General features: G+C 37.7%; 6 protein-coding genes across 12 annotated transcripts; 2 read left to right on the forward strand and 4 right to left on the reverse strand.

Moving 5' to 3' along the window:
• Positions 1–127: 127 nt before the first annotated feature.
• LOC106650236 (IQ and ubiquitin-like domain-containing protein) lies at positions 128–2649 on the reverse strand. The gene is made up of 5 exons (XM_014368157.1): positions 2435–2649; positions 2111–2338; positions 1050–1567; positions 423–978; positions 128–236 (listed from the first exon to the last, which is right to left on the reverse strand). Exons 1-5 carry the CDS (start codon positions 2647–2649, stop codon positions 128–130), a joined length of 1626 nt encoding a protein of 541 aa, XP_014223643.1.
• A 134-nt stretch (positions 2650–2783) lies between these two features.
• On the reverse strand, positions 2784–6712 carry LOC106650371 (N-alpha-acetyltransferase 35, NatC auxiliary subunit). Its single transcript, XM_014368329.2, has 10 exons — positions 6333–6712; positions 6138–6199; positions 5525–6063; positions 5261–5453; positions 5015–5196; positions 4610–4942; positions 4151–4543; positions 3899–4072; positions 3715–3828; positions 2784–3635 (listed from the first exon to the last, which is right to left on the reverse strand). Exons 1-10 carry the CDS (start codon positions 6389–6391, stop codon positions 3495–3497), a joined length of 2190 nt encoding a protein of 729 aa, XP_014223815.1. The 5' UTR covers positions 6392–6712; the 3' UTR covers positions 2784–3494.
• A 160-nt stretch (positions 6713–6872) lies between these two features.
• On the forward strand, positions 6873–8508 carry LOC106650358 (probable methylthioribulose-1-phosphate dehydratase). 2 transcript variants are annotated; one of them, XM_014368307.2, is made up of 6 exons: positions 6873–6937; positions 7002–7182; positions 7243–7337; positions 7560–7828; positions 7887–8088; positions 8156–8508. In XM_014368307.2, exons 2-6 carry the CDS (start codon positions 7135–7137, stop codon positions 8274–8276), a joined length of 735 nt encoding a protein of 244 aa, XP_014223793.1. In that variant the 5' UTR covers positions 6873–6937; positions 7002–7134; the 3' UTR covers positions 8277–8508. The 2 variants fall into 2 exon arrangements, with proteins under 2 accessions (XP_014223793.1, XP_023317361.1); XM_023461593.1 differs by having other exon boundaries at positions 6886–7182.
• A 74-nt stretch (positions 8509–8582) lies between these two features.
• Positions 8583–10817, reverse strand: LOC106650357 (CWF19-like protein 1). The gene is made up of 4 exons (XM_014368306.2): positions 9936–10817; positions 9369–9858; positions 9149–9286; positions 8583–8921 (listed from the first exon to the last, which is right to left on the reverse strand). Exons 1-4 carry the CDS (start codon positions 10547–10549, stop codon positions 8625–8627), a joined length of 1539 nt encoding a protein of 512 aa, XP_014223792.1. The 5' UTR covers positions 10550–10817; the 3' UTR covers positions 8583–8624.
• A 515-nt stretch (positions 10818–11332) lies between these two features.
• LOC106650430 (smad nuclear-interacting protein 1) lies at positions 11333–12979 on the reverse strand. The gene is made up of 2 exons (XM_014368416.2): positions 12553–12979; positions 11333–12003 (listed from the first exon to the last, which is right to left on the reverse strand). The coding sequence occupies exons 1-2, from the start codon at positions 12844–12846 to the stop codon at positions 11431–11433; spliced, it is 867 nt and encodes a 288-aa protein (XP_014223902.1). The 5' UTR covers positions 12847–12979; the 3' UTR covers positions 11333–11430.
• Positions 12980–14647: 1668 nt separating this feature from the next.
• On the forward strand, positions 14648–18330 carry LOC106650421. 6 transcript variants are annotated; one of them, XM_014368401.2, is made up of 4 exons: positions 14648–14881; positions 15770–15919; positions 17307–17434; positions 17506–18330. In XM_014368401.2, the coding sequence occupies exons 2-4, from the start codon at positions 15887–15889 to the stop codon at positions 17738–17740; spliced, it is 396 nt and encodes a 131-aa protein (XP_014223887.1). In that variant the 5' UTR covers positions 14648–14881; positions 15770–15886; the 3' UTR covers positions 17741–18330. The 6 variants fall into 6 exon arrangements, with proteins under 6 accessions (XP_014223887.1, XP_014223892.1, XP_014223889.1 ...); XM_014368403.2 differs by lacking the exon at positions 14648–14881 and adding an exon at positions 14963–14980; XM_014368402.2 differs by lacking the exon at positions 14648–14881 and adding an exon at positions 15046–15198.
• Positions 18331–19115: the final 785 nt, after the last annotated feature.

Below are 19115 nucleotides of genomic sequence, written 5' to 3' on the forward strand. Positions count from 1 at the left end.
GAGCATGTTTTCTTCCTTTATTTTCCAGTATCTCTAGTGAAACTCGACGAGCGCGTTATACACGCTTAATCTCACCGTGCATGCGAGATGTGCGCTGCTACTGACTGGTTGTTATAAAAGCTCTGCTTCAATTGTCGCAGAGCATATTATTATCGGGCGGCGCTACCAAGTGTGACTGGCAACCGCCAATCTTTTCTTTCTCCATGCCTTGGCATCTTTCGAAAGCAACGAGGCCCCTGAAATTCAGTGAGTTACATATTTTTATTCGTGAAAATTGTTTCTCACAAGTGAGTTGATAGAGCAGTTCAAGATGAGAACGGTTTAGACTACTCGGCCTGTAATTAAAGCAGGACGAAATTGCTCGTGAGCTCGTTGGCTGCAAGAGAAGAGAGAGAGAGAGAAAGAAGGAGATAACAAATAACCTGAAATCTATCTTGGCGGTGGTGTGCGCCAAGCTAATCTTGCGCTGCAGGTGTTCTGCGTAATGAGCGAGGCAACCGCTGGCAGCCATGCAGTAATGAGCCTCGGTCTCCTGCTCGGTCAGGAGGACGCAGTTCCAGGGACTCCAGGGCTTGCTCGCCTCGTACCTGGGCAGTCTCAGCTCGCGCGGATCGTCGCACTCACTGAGGACCGAGTGGCCGTGCCAGATGTTGAGCACGAGGTGGCGCACGTCCAGGGCCGACATGGCGTCGGCCAAGCTGCCGCGGGACTCCTCGTCCTCGCGGATTCGCTCGAGGATGTAGGCGAAGGGCTTGAGATCGACGGTGGCCCGCGTGTTGACTCGCAGCCGGACGCAGGCCTTGCAGCGGAGCGTCTCGCGCATACGCGTCGCCGCGGGAAAGTCGCACGCGGGCCGGAACTTTTTGCAGCTCAGGCAGAAGATTCGGTTCCTCTGCAGGGGCTCGCGGAACTCGTGGCGGCTCGCGACCCGACGACACCTGCAGCTGTGCACGGTCCTCACGAATTGCAGAAACGAACCTGCGATCACAATATGCAATAATCTTGTATTTCTCGCTCGATCGATTCGATGGAGCTACGGAATTGCGTACCGAGTATTCGTTTTCGCAAAAAATCAAGTTTCTCCTCGCTGACGTCTTTCGAGAGCAGGAAAATCTCCTGATCAAGCAAGCCGCGCAATTTGTCGGCGCTGCGACACTCGTGGCCGTCGATGCAGCTTCTGGCCTTGACGAGCAGCTCCATTCGGCCCTTGGACTCGCCCGCCTCGAGCCATCGATACAGCTGCCAGAGCTCGAGGGCGGCTTGATTTCTCAGAGTGGTCATCTCGATGCGGCGCCCCTTGCAGTCCGTCCAGCGCTTGGGTCGGCAGTTGACGGCCAGGAAACGCTCGCGGGCCGCCTTGGCGCGCGCCTCGCGCACGGCCCGCATCTTCTCGTCGATCTCCTTGTAGGTCTGCTGTCGAATCTTGAGGAGCTCGAGGCCTCGCTGACGCGGCGACAGACAGCCGGGCAACGAAGGTGGCCGAGTTTCCAGATGATGGAGGAGCGCGTCGATGTCGGCCAGGTTGCGAGGCGAGTTCAAAGCTCGACAGTCCGCCTCGTCTCGTTTTCTATGCATACGGTTTTTGCTTTTATTCGGAGAATTAGCAGGGGTTCATCGCTTAATCGAGGCACGTAAGCAGACGTTCGTTCCTCCGGTGGCGAGAAATTATTTACCCTGTCATAATTCACGTAACGTTGCGAGCGTTATTTATACAATGCGATCGCGCGGCCCCTTTTTCATTCTCGAGTCGTCTCTCTTCCTTATTCGTGCAAGTTTATTGTTCATTATTGCGCACGCCCACTCACCCTCGCATTTTCATTCGACCGTGAGAAATACGAGCTCTATTTAGCATAATGAAGCAATAAAACTGTGCATAATGAAGTATGAAACGCATAAGCCGTTGTGCACGCCATACGTGAATAATATATTAAACGCGTGTCTTACAATGGCAAATAAAACGCACCGAAAGCCCGAAGAAATGCTTTTGAAAAATTCGCGCGATGCGTTTTCCAAGCCCTCGCGAGAACGCTATCTACTCGAGTCAAGTTGACGAACGATTCCCAAAAAAACGTCTCATCGACGAGAAAAATTTCGACACATCGACTCCTACTTGAGATACTCCAATTTTTCCTGCTCCAATCTGTCGCACTCCTCGCGCAGTCGTCTGTAAATTTGCGCGCTCTCCTTGATCAATCGGAGAACCCTGTAGGCCCGATAGCAGCGCTGAATCAGCCGAGCTTTTCCATCCAGATCCATGCGAGCTCGCATCTGCTCGAATGTCTCGTAAGGCCTGACGTCGAGCACTCGATCGTGGATGCTCTGTACGTAGCAATCGTCGCTGCATTTTTTTCAACCAGTCCCGAAAAAAAATCATTGTCATTATTCTCTGCGCTGCTTTCCGTTTTCTCCGGGGCGAGCTCGCGATCGATCTCACCTGTACATTTGGGTCGCATGATCGCAACGCGTCTGGGTCTCCTTTTCAACGAGCACGGCCGTCTGCACGCAGCGAGATGTTTGGCGCTCAGGGGGTATCCGAGGTGGTCTCGGTGGCGTTTGCGAGCTTTTGTCGTGAAGCGTCTTACCAGTCAGATGATTGACCCACCCGTCCGACGGAGAGTTTATCAAAGGTTGTGCAGTCAAGAACACCATGCTTAAGCCTTGATTATTTTCATGCGATTTGATTGGACTTCATTATTTAACCTAAAGATTGTTTATCGGGTGGAAAGAAAAAAAGAACGTTAAATGTTATTGTAACAAGAGTGAATAATTAACAACATTTCAGGTTTTCAATTTTCAAATTTTCGTTTATTTTCCGTTTCACTCTTTTTTTTACCATGCTCATCTACAAGTGTGCTCGTACTGTACAAATGAATTTATACTCACAGCATAAAAATCGACGAAAATATCGACGTAACAAAATCGTACCTTGTTTTAATTTAGAAATTCAACAAATCGAACCAACAATTTTAGCATTAGAAAATTAGTAAAAAAGCTAATTTGTACTCCTGTTAACATAATCATAAAATCAAAAAATATTTTTTTTTTGATTTTCATTGAACAACTCGACAAGCTCTTATTCATATTAGCTAAGTTCAATTATTTACAAAATTCAATATATCGTAATTCCACATTCACATTACGAAAACTTCTTTAGTGCCTAACTAAATTATCAAGTCTAAAAAGATGGTCTCGCTATGAACTACGAAATTTATATAATATTTACAGAAACGTTCGATTGGAATCATCGAACTAGTCCGGCTTGAAACCGTAAAAGATAGTCTAAGCAAAAGGGAAAAATCATAAAAGTATTTACTATGGAAGACAAATTATAGCAATGAAACGAAGCTATTAAACCTGTATTCAGGAATTGTATTTTTTGTAGTATTAAAATAAGTTATATAAATCTTCTTGATATAGATTAACGTCTGATACTGGATAGAGCGATCCCTGTGATGCTTTTTAAACGATCAAAATTACGCTATTTAATTGACGAATTAAGGAAGTTTAATAATGGGAAAATGTTGATGGCTTGAAAAATCAAAGATAGGGGGCTCTTTGGAATCCTTCTTATGGCCTCCAGCAAGCAACTTCAAAACAACAAAATTTGTTTTCACAACTTTCATTAAGTCAGTAATCTGAAAGAAAATTAACCAATAGAAAAACTCTCAGTTAGAGCTCAACATTTTTTTAGTTTTTTAATGACCAAGTACTTACCTCATTTACTATATTCTGGGGTGGATTAAGCTCTAGTGCACGCTCTAACACAGTTTTGGCTTGATGAAAATGTCTACAGCCTTCTAAATACTGAGGTTCACTAGTTAGTTTTTCCTAACAAAAAAAATTGTATAATATTATAAAAAATAAAAGTTGAGACTGTTAAAAATAAACATATACTTACGTTATTTCGATACCTTAAGTGGTGTGTCATTTCGATGAATTTTTTATAGTTCACGGGGGGCGGAGTAATGAGTGACGAAAAAGGATACAGTCGATGTTCATATCGTACACCTTCGCAATCAAATTGACTTTCTGGTAGCGGAATTTTTTCATCTATTTGAAAACCCACCAAAGCCTAAGAAAAAATCCACACATTTGAAAATTATTAAATTTTTTTTTCATTTTTAACCATTATAATTCTTAAGAAACTTACTTTATAAAAACCTCCACAAATATTTTGCAAGGCTTGATTCATTAAAATTTCTAAGTAGTAAGGCCTAGGCAATGTTTTACGTTTTTTACTTTTTGAACTTTTTTTACCACTTTTACTTTTTTGAGCTTCATTGTGAAGGTCTTGTTCCATGATGAAAGAATCTGCTCTGGTGATGGCTGACACCAGCCATCCATAGAGAAATTCATAAAGATACCAAAATATATAATGATACTCATGAACAGAATAAAGTTCTAGCTCAAATCCACTCAACAAATACATGACCATTGCTCTTAGAGTATGATATAAAATCCAAGTTCCAAAACAAGCCAAGTGTGGTCTTGGACAATCACTTTTTAAGGATAATGAGTGCATGTAACTATCAACACGCTCAGCCTGTTATAAATAAAATAATATTAGTAACATTTTTTAATACATAGTAACAAAAAAATGTTACTTTACCTCATCTTGTAAAGCCGCGAAATTCTCAAACAAATAAGCTATTCTATCTCTTTGTCTTGCTCTATTATGTCCACTAATTTGAAGTAAGGTACTAAAAAAATTGGCACAATGCACTAAGAAATTATCAATGCAGTCTTTTGCTTGGTGGTTTTGCAATAAATTATTTTTTGGCATTAGTACTGGAGGAGCAATAAAATTTCTAGCTGCTTCTTTCAAAACATCTGTTAAATTTTGTACACCAAACACTCTATTGGGAGTAGGCAAATAAACAATTTGTAACAATGACCTAGATAATATACATGGACTTGATCTTGAAAACTCCATGAAAAAGTCCTGTCAAATTTAAATACATATATTATTATATTTAACATTTTATAAATTAATCATTAATTTTGATATAATTACCAATGCACTATGAAAATTAGTATAACTTGTAATTTTTGTCACATTTTTAAATCTATTTATAAGATCATCCATATACACAAGGGCTTCTATTCTAGGCCTTATTTTTGTATATCTTGGTAAGGTCGGTGGCAACTGTCTTTGGTTAATCATAGGATCAAAACCCATAACATTAGGATGATCAGCTGAAAATAACAATGTTATCAAGACCTAGTACTATGATTATTGTGCAAAAAAGTCATTATTTACTTATTTCATCAGCTTTATCTCCTCTATTAATAGTTTTGATCATTAATTGAAGCATTTCAGAACAATTAGATAAAATTCGTTGACATGCTTGAAGATTTGTCGGCAATTGTTCTTTTCTACCCATCATTGTTAAAACTTGATAAAACATTTTAGTGAATCTTATTCGAGCATATAGAGCTAAATTATCATTGTACTAAAAACGAACATTTTACATGAATAAAAATAATCTTGATTATGTAACATTAAAGTACCCAACAATTTTACCTCATCATCCATTTCATCCGCAGAAGGTTTAACTCTAGTCTTTTTATGTAAATCTTCTTCGATTTCTCTCATCATGGCTATAGTCTTTTGCTCTGTTATATCAGATTGTAATTTGTAACCACCGTACATTACACTTTGAAAATCTTCCTCTTCATACACTGAAGCTCTTATTATGCATTCTTTTATCTCTTCAATGATTTTATGCACAGTAACACAAAACATTTTTAAAGTTCTATCTTCAATAGGATTTGGGTCATGCAAATATAAATTTGTGAAAACAGTTTGTGCCAAGTTATGACCTTCTAGCCAAGACACTATACATGCATATGTAGAATCAATTATTCCGATAATTTCAGCAGCAGTAAAATTGCTCAGTTTGATGACACCAGATAAAGCTGCTTGGTGGAAAGTATAGTGCTTGTTATTGCCTCTATTGCACAGCATCCCAGCATCCATTTTTGGATCCATCATTTCAATAGCTGACATAGCTTCAAATAAACCAAACAGCTCATCATGAAGCAGTTCTCCTAACTCAAGCTCTAAAATGATAAGAAATTACTTGTTAACACTTTGTGTCAAGTTCCAGAGCATGAAAAATAGAACAACTGCTCACCCGAGATAGCCTCAAAAAATTCAGATGTTACATTGACCCACGATTCACTTGATTCTTGCAAACTGTAAATTTGAAATTGTTTGTTAAAACAGCGTTGATAAATCTTTCGAACAGCACAAAAACAAGCAAGAAAAAAATTTTTGCAAATCGATAACTCGCGATTAAAGGGACTTTGAATTACGAAACATGACTTACGATGTTGGTTTTTCATCGCACAACTCCGACAGTTCTTGATTGTGCGAAGTTTCTGCCATTTTCAATAATTTTTTCGGTAATTTTCAAAATAAACTAAACGTGAAACACGAGCTGATGTGTGTGTTCCTCTACAGCTTCTTTACTGTCCGATATCTATATCTGTCTCCTACAATTCAGTCATAACCTCGAGATTATCTGCACCTTTAAAATTTCTCGACAAATTTCTGCTGTAGCAGCAGCGAGCAGTGGAGGCGCTTTTTATGACTGGCCTAGTGCCTACTGCCAGTTCACGATTTTTTCCGCGACAAAGTCACTAGGTATACGTCTGGATTATCACTAGAGTTTGAGAGATGAGAAGCTCGAGCTGGCTGCACAACTAAAGCATGAGTTGCTATACCTACAGTGGTCTGATACGCGTGCACAAACTCCATATGTAGGTTTATTGCCAATCGAACGGGTGGGGATAAGAGTGCATAGACGCACCAAAGTCTGCCCAGCAGCAGCTGGTGTATGGCATATACATCGCAATCATCGACAAAGCTCGCAAGCCGCTACTACGCGCGCCACCAATCGCAACGCCGTTGTTTGCACATTATATATCATAAGTAATCGTCAGACGTAGCTTTCAATTAACTCTTGATAAATTCGGATCTGCCTTCTACGTTCCAGCGGTTCGAACGTCGTTCCGAACAGTCGTTCGTCGTTCGAAACAGTCGCGATCGCTGCTGCATCTCGCAAGTCCGAGATCGTTCCTACAAACTGACAAGTGATAAAAGCTTCAACTGTGCCGTCCACCGCAGCGATGCCGGAATCCGTCAAGATGGATCATTTCGATGAAAATTTTGACAAAGTAAGCGACTCATCAAATTGTTTTATCCTCGACACTGATGCTTGATTTGACCCTCTTCAGGAGCATCCAAAAAATCTGATACCGGAATTATGCCGACAATTTTATCAGCTTGGCTGGGTCACTGGAACTGGGGGTGGCGTTTCCATAAAGCACGAGTGAGTTTTCTCCGAACTTTTCAAAATTCACTACTCGAAAACAGTCTCTTATCGTTTGTATGATATTTACTCAGTGAATTTTACTTTGTACGACGACTTCATTGATAATTGCCTTATCTGACTAATGTGGATAATTTAGCTATATTACATTAGTATTTGCAAGTAATGAATTTTTTTGTGGATAAACTGTATGTAAAAACTTTTTTCTTTTCTTTTTTATAGGGATAAAATATACATTGCACCATCTGGAGTGCAAAAAGAAAGAATCCTTCCAAATGATATGTTTGTTCAAGACATCGACGGCAAAGATTTGGAGTTACCTCCGCCGGAGAAGAAATTAAAAAAATCTCAATGTACCCCTCTTTTCATGTGCGCTTATACATTTAGAAACGCTGGAGCTGTCATTCATACTCACTCGAAATTCGCCGTTATGGTAACTCTTCTTTGGCCTGGCAGAGAATTTCGCTGCACTCATCTGGAAATGATTAAAGGTAAATTACACTTTCACTCGTATTTTATAATTTTTTAATAACACCAAAATTTCGAAAGGCATCCGAAACCAAAAACTTGGTAGATCATATCGCTATGACGAAGAACTTGTTGTACCAATAATTGAAAACACTCCTTTCGAAGAGGACTTGAAAGACAGAATGGCCGAAGTTATTCAAGATTATCCGGAAACATGCGCTGTACTCGTTCGTAGGCATGGAATTTATGTCTGGGGCGATTCATGGCAACAGGCCAAGACGATGTTAGTACTTGACATATTCGAATGAATTGTTAAAATGTATGCATATTACTACAATTTACTTTTACAGGACTGAATGTTATGATTACCTTTTTGATATTGCTCTACAAATGAAAGATGCTGGGTTGGATCCAATGATGACTCCAGAAAAACATGAATTGAAATATCAAAGAAAAACAACCCAGGTATAAAGGTTTTTTGGCATGTACAAAAACTAATTGTAATTGGCAACGATCATGTTTTATATATATTTATATATATGTATGTATAATGTATAATTTACATGTTGAGAATAATTTACAATTTTTTTTACTGTTTGTACAAAGTATAAAGTGCAAATACTTATTTAGTATAAATTGAGTTTCAGAATTTATAACGAAAGTTTGTCGTTACATGTAAAACATAATAAAGTGCAAAAATCAACATCTTGAAAATTCTTCAAAAACCAAAATTACATTATATTAACACTTATTTACAAAATTGTTCTACCTATTATTTGTTTTTTAACTTTTTAATAATAAAAAATATATCAAGTTATTTTACGTAGTTTTAACATCAAATGGTTGGAATTTCGATTTTATTTTCTCTGCCAACATGAATTCTTGTTCAGTACTTAATGCGCAGTCTTTCCAGTCAAATCTGTTTGGACAATCTAGAATTCTATCGCAGCAACATACTTCTCTTCCAAATTGTAGGGGAAAGTCGTGTTTGATTTTATGAAATAAACGAACTCCATCAGGCAACTCAGCGTAAAAATACAATGTTCCTGCAGGTGCCACTTCTTGCAGATCATTATTCATCTCTCTTAATGGTTTATGATACACATTAGATATTTCCTGCAAAAATTATACACATTTCAATCAAGTTTCCACACTAACAAAGGGAACTTATTTTTAACTGAAAATAGAAAATTAAAATAACTTTCAACAATAGAAAATCATACTTAATTTATAGTAAAAAAAAATTTTTAAATGTATGTCCTACACTAATTATATTGAAAAAAAACATTCACTCCGTGAATCTATTTTTAAGGGAATAGTTAAATTGTATAATTAATACTCACTATAAAAGTATCTTTTAATGAAGAGGCTTGATTCTTATGAACAGGTACAGCTTGAATTTGAAAATGACTTGATTTGAAATTTCGTTCAAAAAATACTGGTACTCGATCACTGAGAGCATAATATTTTTTAATCGCTTCCTGCAACAGAAAGAAGTTTTTAGTAAACCTGTACATGTACATGTTAATAAACTATTTATTATTATTAAAAGCCTTATTTTACCTTATATGCTTGCAGTTCTTTCCTAGCACTATCAGAAATTACCGAAGAAGCTTGATGATGTCCTATTGGTACCAGAAGAAAGTGATCTTCAACTATTCCTCCTCTTGGTAATGTTAAATAAATATCATTTCCTGTTGAAATTATAAGATGTTTCGAACAGATTTTGCTGTCCAAGCAGAACCAACACTTGTCCTTATCAAATTCAACTTTACGTCTTTTCAACTTTTTTTTATCATTAGAGTCCATGTCATAAAAGAACTGAGATTTCTCTTCTTTTCTTTTAGCAGATGGATTCTGCTGCAACAATGCAGCTGGATACGGACTTGCAGTTTCGTCTGTTGTTTTCATCATCAGATCCGATGTTTTGAATTTATCGACTGGAGTCAAATTGAAAGCAAAAATCCATTTCTTTTTATCTTGATTACCAATTGTTGCAAGAGCAATAAATCGCGTAGCTATATTGATTCCGTCTTGACTCTCGTTTTGGTTCCTAAAAATCAATACTTTAGTCAAATAAACTGTATTTTGAAAGTAATTTTTTCTGAAAAGCATGCCTGATAAAATTACCTATAAGGTGGTCTCTCATAATAAATATTTTCCATGCCACACGCATGATATCGAGGTTTGATATGTGTTGCTAACCATGATATAAGCCTCGAACCGTTGTATTCAAAAGTAGGCTTACTTTGATCTAAATTCGTTATAAAATCTGGCCATTGAGAGGAAAGCAAAATATCTACACCCCGAAAACTCGGTATTTTTATACACGTATTCTTTATTGAAATGACATCTTTTTCGCTAAAAGTACACTCTTCGGGGTCTTCGGGGCTCTTTCTTTGAACACCACTCAGATAAGCAATTTTGAGTCCTGAACTAGACGTATAAACACCAGATTTCCCCAAGTATGTCAGATTGGGGCAGATTTCACATCCGTTTTCTTTTGGATAATGTTCTACATCTTCGGGTCTGTAAGGACCAATTATATATGTTGGTACTGGTATGGTTTTGGATCCTTTCTGGTATGGTACCAGTTGGGAATTGTTGGCCCCAAAGAAATTGCCAACGCAAAACAAAAAGTCAAAAGGTCCATTTTTTTTATTTATAGCATCCACTTTGGTAAACAAAAACTTGAAATTGCCCTCGACATTGCCACAGATGAGCACTTTCTGCTTATCACTCATGTCTTCTAATGCTAAGACGTTATTTATTCAGTTTTTATAGGTTAAAATCCAACAATTGTTCTCGACTACGAATATATCAGCGAAACTGAAGCAGAACTACACTAATAAATGATAAAAAAAACAAAGCACTTATATTAATCGAAAACTTAGAGATGATTTAGATAAATATCTCCCGTATTAGAATCAGATGAAATGAACAGGCGGAGAAATTTTTGGTTGTGAAGTCACTTAATTCACACAACACAATAAACATGCTGCAGTCTCCAGACAGTGAACGGCGATTGAATAGTACTCCCGTGACCTCTCACGGTCTTCAGATGAACACATAGAATATGTTTACAGAACGAGGATTAGTAAATATGAATGTCAACACCATAAAAGTAAATAATTTTTTGAATGATTTTTAGATGAAAAATTAGGTGAGTATTAATTCGTTTAGTACCGTTATTGCTATGAAAAAAATTTACTTGACAATAAATTTCGTTTTGTATGTATATATTTGTATGTACTGCAAAGTTATTTTTCAATTATTACTAATTAGCTTATTCAGCATTTATTTGTTATATGATGAATCACTAAAATAAAAAAATTCCTCGATCAAACTAATTTGTAAAATAAAGTTCTTATTTGATATATAACTATTAGATAATGATTTTTATTCTTTTTATACTTTCATTTTAATCTTACCTTATTTAAGGAAATTCTAACTCAAATAAGTAATTAAATGATTTTTGTTTTTGTGTAAAATAAATTTATTTATAGATTATTTTTTATTTTTTAACTTAATTCAGTATGCAATTTACTTAAAATAAATATTTTAATATTTACAAATGTACAAATACTGATTCTGTCAATTCCTGATTAAGGTAGAAACTCAATACTCATTCTTTGACGTCATCGTCTAACTCTTCACCTTTACATTCTTCATGAAGTACAACATATTCTCTTGAAGAAAATCCAAATGTAACAACGTCTCTTTCTTGGAGTTCATAATATCTTTTTGGCTCAAGTTTTACTTTGTTTATAAAAGTACCATTAGCTGATTCCAAATCAATTAAGTATGGTCGTACCCGTTTTCCAGAAGATCCATTTGGTCTTTTATAAGCAACAAGACGATACTGTAACGCTGCATGCTGCTTTGAAATAGATGGGTGATCTAGTGGTAAATCAGCAATTTTGCGATCTCTTCCAATTAGATAGGCAGACTGACGATGAATATACAAAACTGGCAATGCCTTTTCACCTTTGAAGGGGTATAAACGCCATCGTCTAATTGGTTTTCTGGCTTCTTCTGGCTCTGAATACTTAATCACCACTCCATTTACTGTGTTCAAATCTTCTGTCAGCTTTCCAGAAGTTGCAAAATTTGGTGCCTCTTTCTGCTGAGGAGGAGCTTCATCTTCCTTTTTAACAGGTCTACCCCAACCAGGAGATGGTTCTTTTTTGAAAGATCCCTAGGAAGAAGGAGCAAAGCCTTTAAGATAATGTGTAAGAATCTCTCAATGTTACATAATTTGAAGGCTTAAAATAAAAAAAGTTATTGTTCAAACGCCATAAAATGCATAAGAAAAATCTTACACATGAGGCATACAAATCATCTCAGTGAGAAATAGTATATTACATGCCTAGGGAGCGAAAAACTGAAAAGCCTCAGAGCACGTTTAATTATCGTCCGAGGTGAAGCCGAGGCTGATAAACATGTGCTCTGAGGTTTTCTTTTTCGCTTCATAGGTGCGTATACTATTTTTCATGAATCACCCAGCAGAAATTAACTTTTTCGTTTTGGCCCCCGGGACGAAGAAGATTAGTTTCGGCTCGGGTAGCATAAAAATACATATTGGAAATTTAAAAGTGGAAGAACAATTTTTTCCCAAAATTGAATAAAGTTTTTTCCATTTCAAGCTTCATCATTTTGTACACAAACCGCGAGATTTTGAGGCTTTCTAACCTCAAACGTCAAGGTGGATTTGTGTTTTCGTAATACCATGTTACGAAAAACTAACCTGTTCATAGCGTGATGATCTAAAGTTCTTTTTTGGGTTTCTATCGTTATCGTGACGACGATGTTTGTTCCTGTCGAAGTCTCGATTATCAGGATAGCGAGGTTCTCTCGATCTGTCTTCTCTTGATCTGTCTTCTCTTGGTCTGTCTTCTCTTGGTCTGTCGTCTCTTGATCTGTCCTCCCTCGACCTATCGTCTCTCGGTCTTTCTTCATCTCGTCGTCTTTTGCTGGAAAATTCACGACTGTATTCGTAACGGGAATCATAACTATATTCACTTTCTCTACGTTTGGACATGATAACGATGTAGGATAACAACGCTGGATGCAGGTAATAACTTTTTGTCAGAATAGAATTAGGTGCTAACAATCGTAACGTTCTTGCAAGGTGTTCATTCACTGAAAGCTCAATGATATCTAACTATCGACTTACTGCTTAGTATATGACGTGTCTTCACACTCTCTGTGACAGTCAGACACTAACAGTCCGCTCCCACAGTATCTCAAGCGGGAACGACGCGGCCTCTCGTAAAAGTGCGCCGAAATTCAAACGTGCATCATAAAAATTTATTCATTATTTTTTATTATTTTATATTTTATTATTGTATTATATATCAAACTTATGAAACATTTTGCGTAAGCTGAAATTCGCAAGAGAGTATTTAATATATCTATAGATATTAACAGATATATAATTTAGCTTGGGCTATATGTCTCATAAGCTTGAGCTACCCTCTAAGTAGGTACTCCACTATATATACTCCACTATAAGTATAGTGGCAAGTACAGTAGTATATACTCCACTATAAGTAGGTGAATGATATTTACAATTAACGCCCACCTACTGTGTGTAAACGATTGAGCGCGAGTTTTCAAATCCTTTTTAAACGTGACCGAGTACGCTGATGGTACGTGGTCAATTTATGCATGCATGAAGCACGCTGAAAGATGCCATTATTAGATCTTTCGGAAGTTTAAGACAACATATCCAACGATCAAGCCAATAAAATACTTCTGCTACTTAGAAATTGAAAACTTAAAAAATATTGTTTTGTGTGCATTTTCGAATTAATTTTACTTTCAAATATTACACCTAAAATTTGTCACAGAAATTGAGATTTTAATTGTCAGGGAAGATTTTTTTACTCGTATGTCGTTTGTGGTCGGTTGACCTATCATAACTCAAAAACTGCATTTAACCCAGCCTTTTAAAATTGTGACTGCTTATTTCTTACAAGTAAAAAATTACCCAAAATAAGCGTCATCTTCAAGTTTTTTCAACCTATGGAATTTAGTTAGTTTTAGGAAAAAAATTTATTTTAGAGGTTCCCATAAAAGATTATTTTCATATGAATATTATGAATCGTATGTTACATCAAATCCAGCACTCATTGAACACAAGAAGATCGATATACTTAATTCTTTACGATAAATTAATCAAAAATCATGTTTTTTAGGTGGGACACACCAAAATGATCCCTTAAAGAATTTACTCCAAAAGTATTATAGTTTAATATATCAATTATTTTTATGTATACATTGATATCATATGTACATGATTTTCTATTTTTAAAGGGTTAACTAAAGTAAAATCATAAATAAAACTGTTCAATGACCTCTTAATTGCTTGCTATAACCATCTCTTTTTTATCGTCGATTGTGAGTACGTAGTAAAAAGGCGATATCTTTCGACCTAGAGCCGTAAGAAAGTTCTAAGATTTAAGTAATAAAAGTTGCAGCCTGCTTTGTTAGCGAAAGATCCTAATGTATCATTCGATCAATAATATACATATAATATTGTGAACAAAATAGATGCCACTCACCGACTTTGATACTCGGTAAGCGATAAACGAAAAATGTTCCACATCTTTACTTATAACATTATCTTATCGAGTGTGAAAAAACGAGTTGATGGAGGAGCGATAAATAAAGTCGCAGTTGCTCCTCTTCGAATGCGCACGGCGCTCGCTCGTACAAATAGCGCATAATATACAGCTATATATCGAAGCGCACGCGCTTATTGCCGCTTATGCCATGCCGGGCACAATCGCGTAAGTAGCTATATAGTCTAGCGAGCACCGGCATCGTAATAGTAGCTGCCTCGCGCTAAGCTCGGTATAATTGTATCGAGCAGTGCTGGATTAGTCTCGCTGTCCGACGCATGTGCGTTTTCAGTGTATTTTCGTCGGCGCACGTGTGCATACGGTCGTCTGCAGTTTACGTTTTTTTTTTCTTTTTTTTTCAACAGTGAATCTCGTTTTTTACTCTTTGTTTGTTCAATGACACGGTGAAAAAAAAGTGCAGTGCATAGTCGAACGTTTCTCATTTACAAAGTAAGTGATGTTTTCTTAGCTCCGAAGACAGTTTGGAGTTGGCTCGGAAACTTTACGTAGCGCGTGAAAATGTGTGTCTGCTACGACTGTATTATTCTAGTGAGTTCGTGGAAAAAAACGAAGCGTCCATTCATGCAGTCGACATCAGCTGCTGACCCATTAAAACGCTCGGATGTGGACGTTACACACATTTCACGAATTTCTGGAAATTGAATTCTGTACACAGTGTGAAAACAATCGTGTCAATTCGGACGCGTGAACTTTATCGTTTTGTACTTTGAATAACAAAAAGAGAGAGAAGCAGAAAAAGAAACGAGGTCTCTCAATTTTAATCGCATCATTCCGTTTGCTTAGGCGTGAAATATGCGCGCGTGACGCGTGTGATAAGCCGACTATTAATTAAGCCTCCTTTGCGTTGTACGCGGATCGCGGCGCGCGAAAAAAATTTCCCCGCGGTTACTACCTAGCGCCGAGCATTATATCATGTTTGTGCGTCGACCGAGATGGAGATTTTCAATGCCTGACCGCATGCAGTTATTATTAGTCACTTTTTTTTATAATCGTGCGAATTGTAATTGGTTTTTTCTCTCTAACGATAACGAGTTAATCGACATGCGTACGAATGAATGAATTATGCTAATGATCTTTCCGCGAGTATACGAGCGCCTAATGCATAAATACAATGAAACGTTCGCGCTAACGTACGCGTACGTATTATTTTATTTTTCTCGTATACAGTTTCATCCTTCATACGTACATTACATTCGGTGCAATTCTTTTATCCCCGACAATGCACGCATTCCTATCGTTCCACGCTGTTTCTGTATTATTTTTCTCGACTAAAATGTATATACGTGTGATATTATATTGGTTCTATTCGTTTTATAGGTGCGATTCGACGAGCGGTATCACTAGCAGAAGACCAACCCAAATCGATTGATAACTTGTGAAAAAAAAAAATCAGTGGTATTGATTTTTTTTTTTGATTTTTTTAATAGCGCATCCATGATCCTGCTACGAAAAACAATGGCTCCGACGGTGAGTTATAATTTCATACATCGAATGAACTATGTATCGCGTTGATTTATAATCGAGTGCACAAACTTCACATGATTGGAAAAAAGGAACGCTAGCGCGATGAATCACACAACCCACATTTTTTGTCAACTCAAGCAATCAGAGAAAAAGTAAAGTGCGTCGAGATAAAAATGATACAAATGACGAGTTTATTTAGACTGATGCACGAGTACATCGTTTCTATGTATTTATAATAATATATAGCAAACTTGATAATAATTATCGATCGTACAAAAAAAAAAACACGGATGAGCAAAAAAAAAACCACGTACAGGAGTTCGAGAGATTATTTTCGCTATTAACTTTATCGGCAATCGTTTCCATTTCATTTTTACGTTCGATTATTTATTGTCAACATTCATATAACGACTCCAATAATGACAGAGTTTCCGATGACCATGCCAGAACTGATTGCCACTCGTACACTAATATGTATAATGATCGATAAACTTATATATCTTTCGGATATATATTCGACAATTTAGCCATGGTTAATGTCTCTTCAACAATTAGTGCGTGAATACTTAGTCAGTGTCCATGAATCACGGGACATTAATAATTGTATATACGTATCGATCCTTGAAAGTGACAAAAATCCGCGAAATGTCACAGAGCTCGATCTTGCCCTCGATATAAACTCGCGCTCGCGATACATTTTCAAATGAGTTTTACATTCTTCGCTTCGAATAAGGTCGTGGCGATGCGATAATGTTGCCGGCACACGTCAAAACACATGATTTTAAGATTGTGTTCACGCTCACACGGAGTCCTCGATCGCGGAAATAAATAAAAATCTCTGTAGTGGCATACACTCGAGCCTTGAGAAATTTCGGCTGATTATTCAATCGTGTCTGACACTTGTTTTGTCACTTTAGATTAGATAAAAGAGTATACGAGTGTGTATATGTATTTGTGCATGTGTTAGGGGAAGGGGGGGGGGCACCTGCTATTAAGACAACAGTCGACGAGCGTGTACTACTTTTGAGGCTTTTGTTGCACTACGTGCACACTATAAGCCAAACCATAATGTGTACACGACACATTGTGATGTAAATTATAAATGCGACTCTTGCAATTTTAATTATTGTTTTCTTTTTTTACGTACTAGTGTTTATAAATCTACATATGCCTTTTGTCGCTAAATTAAAGTCATCTGTCAACTCGCGACTTAATTAATTTATTTGTTGTGCTTGTCTTGATTGTAATAAAAAGTAAATATTACTGCATTAGATGCTTTCGCAATGGTTTTATTATATTTTAATTAAACTTATTAATTTTAAATTTAGACGAGAAAATATTTTACATGATATATATTCAATTTACTGATCTATCATTTATTTCATTACAGATGACGCTTGAGGAGCTGCAGCTTTATTTCTACATAGCCTGTGGCATTGCTGTCTTGTTGTTCGTCATCATACTGTTTCTAATATGCGGTCTTAATGTCAAAATCAACCGAAAAGTATCCTACAGAAGGTGAGTGATCGGTAGCTAATTTCTGAGGAGTATCGATCATTATAAGTAATAAACGTGCAATGTTTCGGTAGCCTCGATCATCTGAGATCGAACCAGATCTCCCGTCAAACCCACATGATGGCGGACTTTTGTTACACCAATCCAATGATAATTCCCGGCGAGGAGTTGGCTCGGAGGGGCTTCTCAATGTACAACGGCGCCGAGACTAACGTCGATCAGGAGCCAATCCCGATGCAGCATCATACCGTCCGATCGCACAGATTCAGCAGCGCCCCGACCCCGACGGAAACTCTATCCAAGTTCTAGAGTCTATTTACAACGAAGAGAACTTGCTTATCTAGATATACGATTTTGATATACGATCGGAAGTGTGCAATTATTATTATTACGCGTGTGGCGTTGTATTTTTTTAACGCATGGCTGTGTGATGCGTGTGTTTGCGTGAGTGTGTAATATGTGTCAGTGTGTGAATTGAATTTAAGTATCTCACGTGTTCAATGTAAAGTTTTGACCGTCAAAATTTTATTATTGAAACGAACGTTCGATACGATGTTGTTTCTGATTACTTGACTTATCATTTATATGATAGGTATACGAATGTTGTTGTTACCAAGTGGACATTTTTGACACTTTCAAAAATGTAGAAAACTACTTTTACCTTCTTACTCATAAGATAAGTTACTTTACCGAGGTAAAATAGAGCTGTACACATGGGTGCGCTGTTGTGTACGAATACCCAATGCGATTCCTGTTGTACCCACATTTTTTTGTAAATCAAGGTAATCGAGTGAAACAGTTGATAAAGATTTTTTTTATAAAAAAAGTTCCTGTACATTACTGAAGTTTAATCAATATGTACCACATTCATGTCAGATGAATAAAGCATTTTTAATTAAGTCATTTTGTGCAATGTCAACTATTTAAAGCAATATTTTCGAATGATTTTGTTGGTCCGTTGATTGTATTAGTGGATTTGTAGTCGGTAACGTTGTAAAATTTGTATTGCTTTAAATGTACACTATTGTCGATGTTAAAACCTCTCTCGTATAAGCACGAACGATCGAATTCCATCCGTTAGGTGTATACGAGGAGGCACTAATTCAAGGATAATAGTCGAGCAAATTCACGGACAAAAGGAGGCAATCGAGCGAGCCGACAGGCGGAAGCAAGTAGCGTCTATATATTGGCAGAGCGCCAGGCTCGAGAGAGAGAGTTTATATCCACATGCTCGGTAGCATTCAGTCAACCGCAGCATGGCTTGGTAGCATCCAGTGTAGTCCGCATTAAATACCCCTTTAGCGCGTCTTTCGTCGAGGGGAACTTTCTACCTGCTACATCTATAATATGCGCTGCTATATAATATCTACCGCTGCAATCCATGCATGTGCGAGCTCGTGCGAGAATCGCTGCAAGCTCGTGTGTGTGTGCGCGTCGCGAGAGCTGCAAAGTATAGAGGGAGCCGCGCGCGAAAATGTCGCCGGCGAAAGGTGGGGATTATAGCTAGAGGCGGATAGGCCGGGTAATTGACGCCCGTACGGGAGCTCGGCGAGCAAACAGGAGGCGGCCCCATACGTGCCGTTACCCCGGTAACCGGTCGCGGCGCTTCCTGCTGCTGCTGCTGCTGCCGCTCCTGCACTGCAACGACTACTACACCCCTCGCAGTTCGCGCTATATCTATTTT

This window comes from Trichogramma pretiosum, unplaced genomic scaffold (genome assembly GCF_000599845.2).
Source record: "Trichogramma pretiosum strain Unisexual culture from Peru unplaced genomic scaffold, Tpre_2.0 scaffold4, whole genome shotgun sequence".
NCBI lineage: Eukaryota > Metazoa > Arthropoda > Insecta > Hymenoptera > Trichogrammatidae > Trichogramma > Trichogramma pretiosum.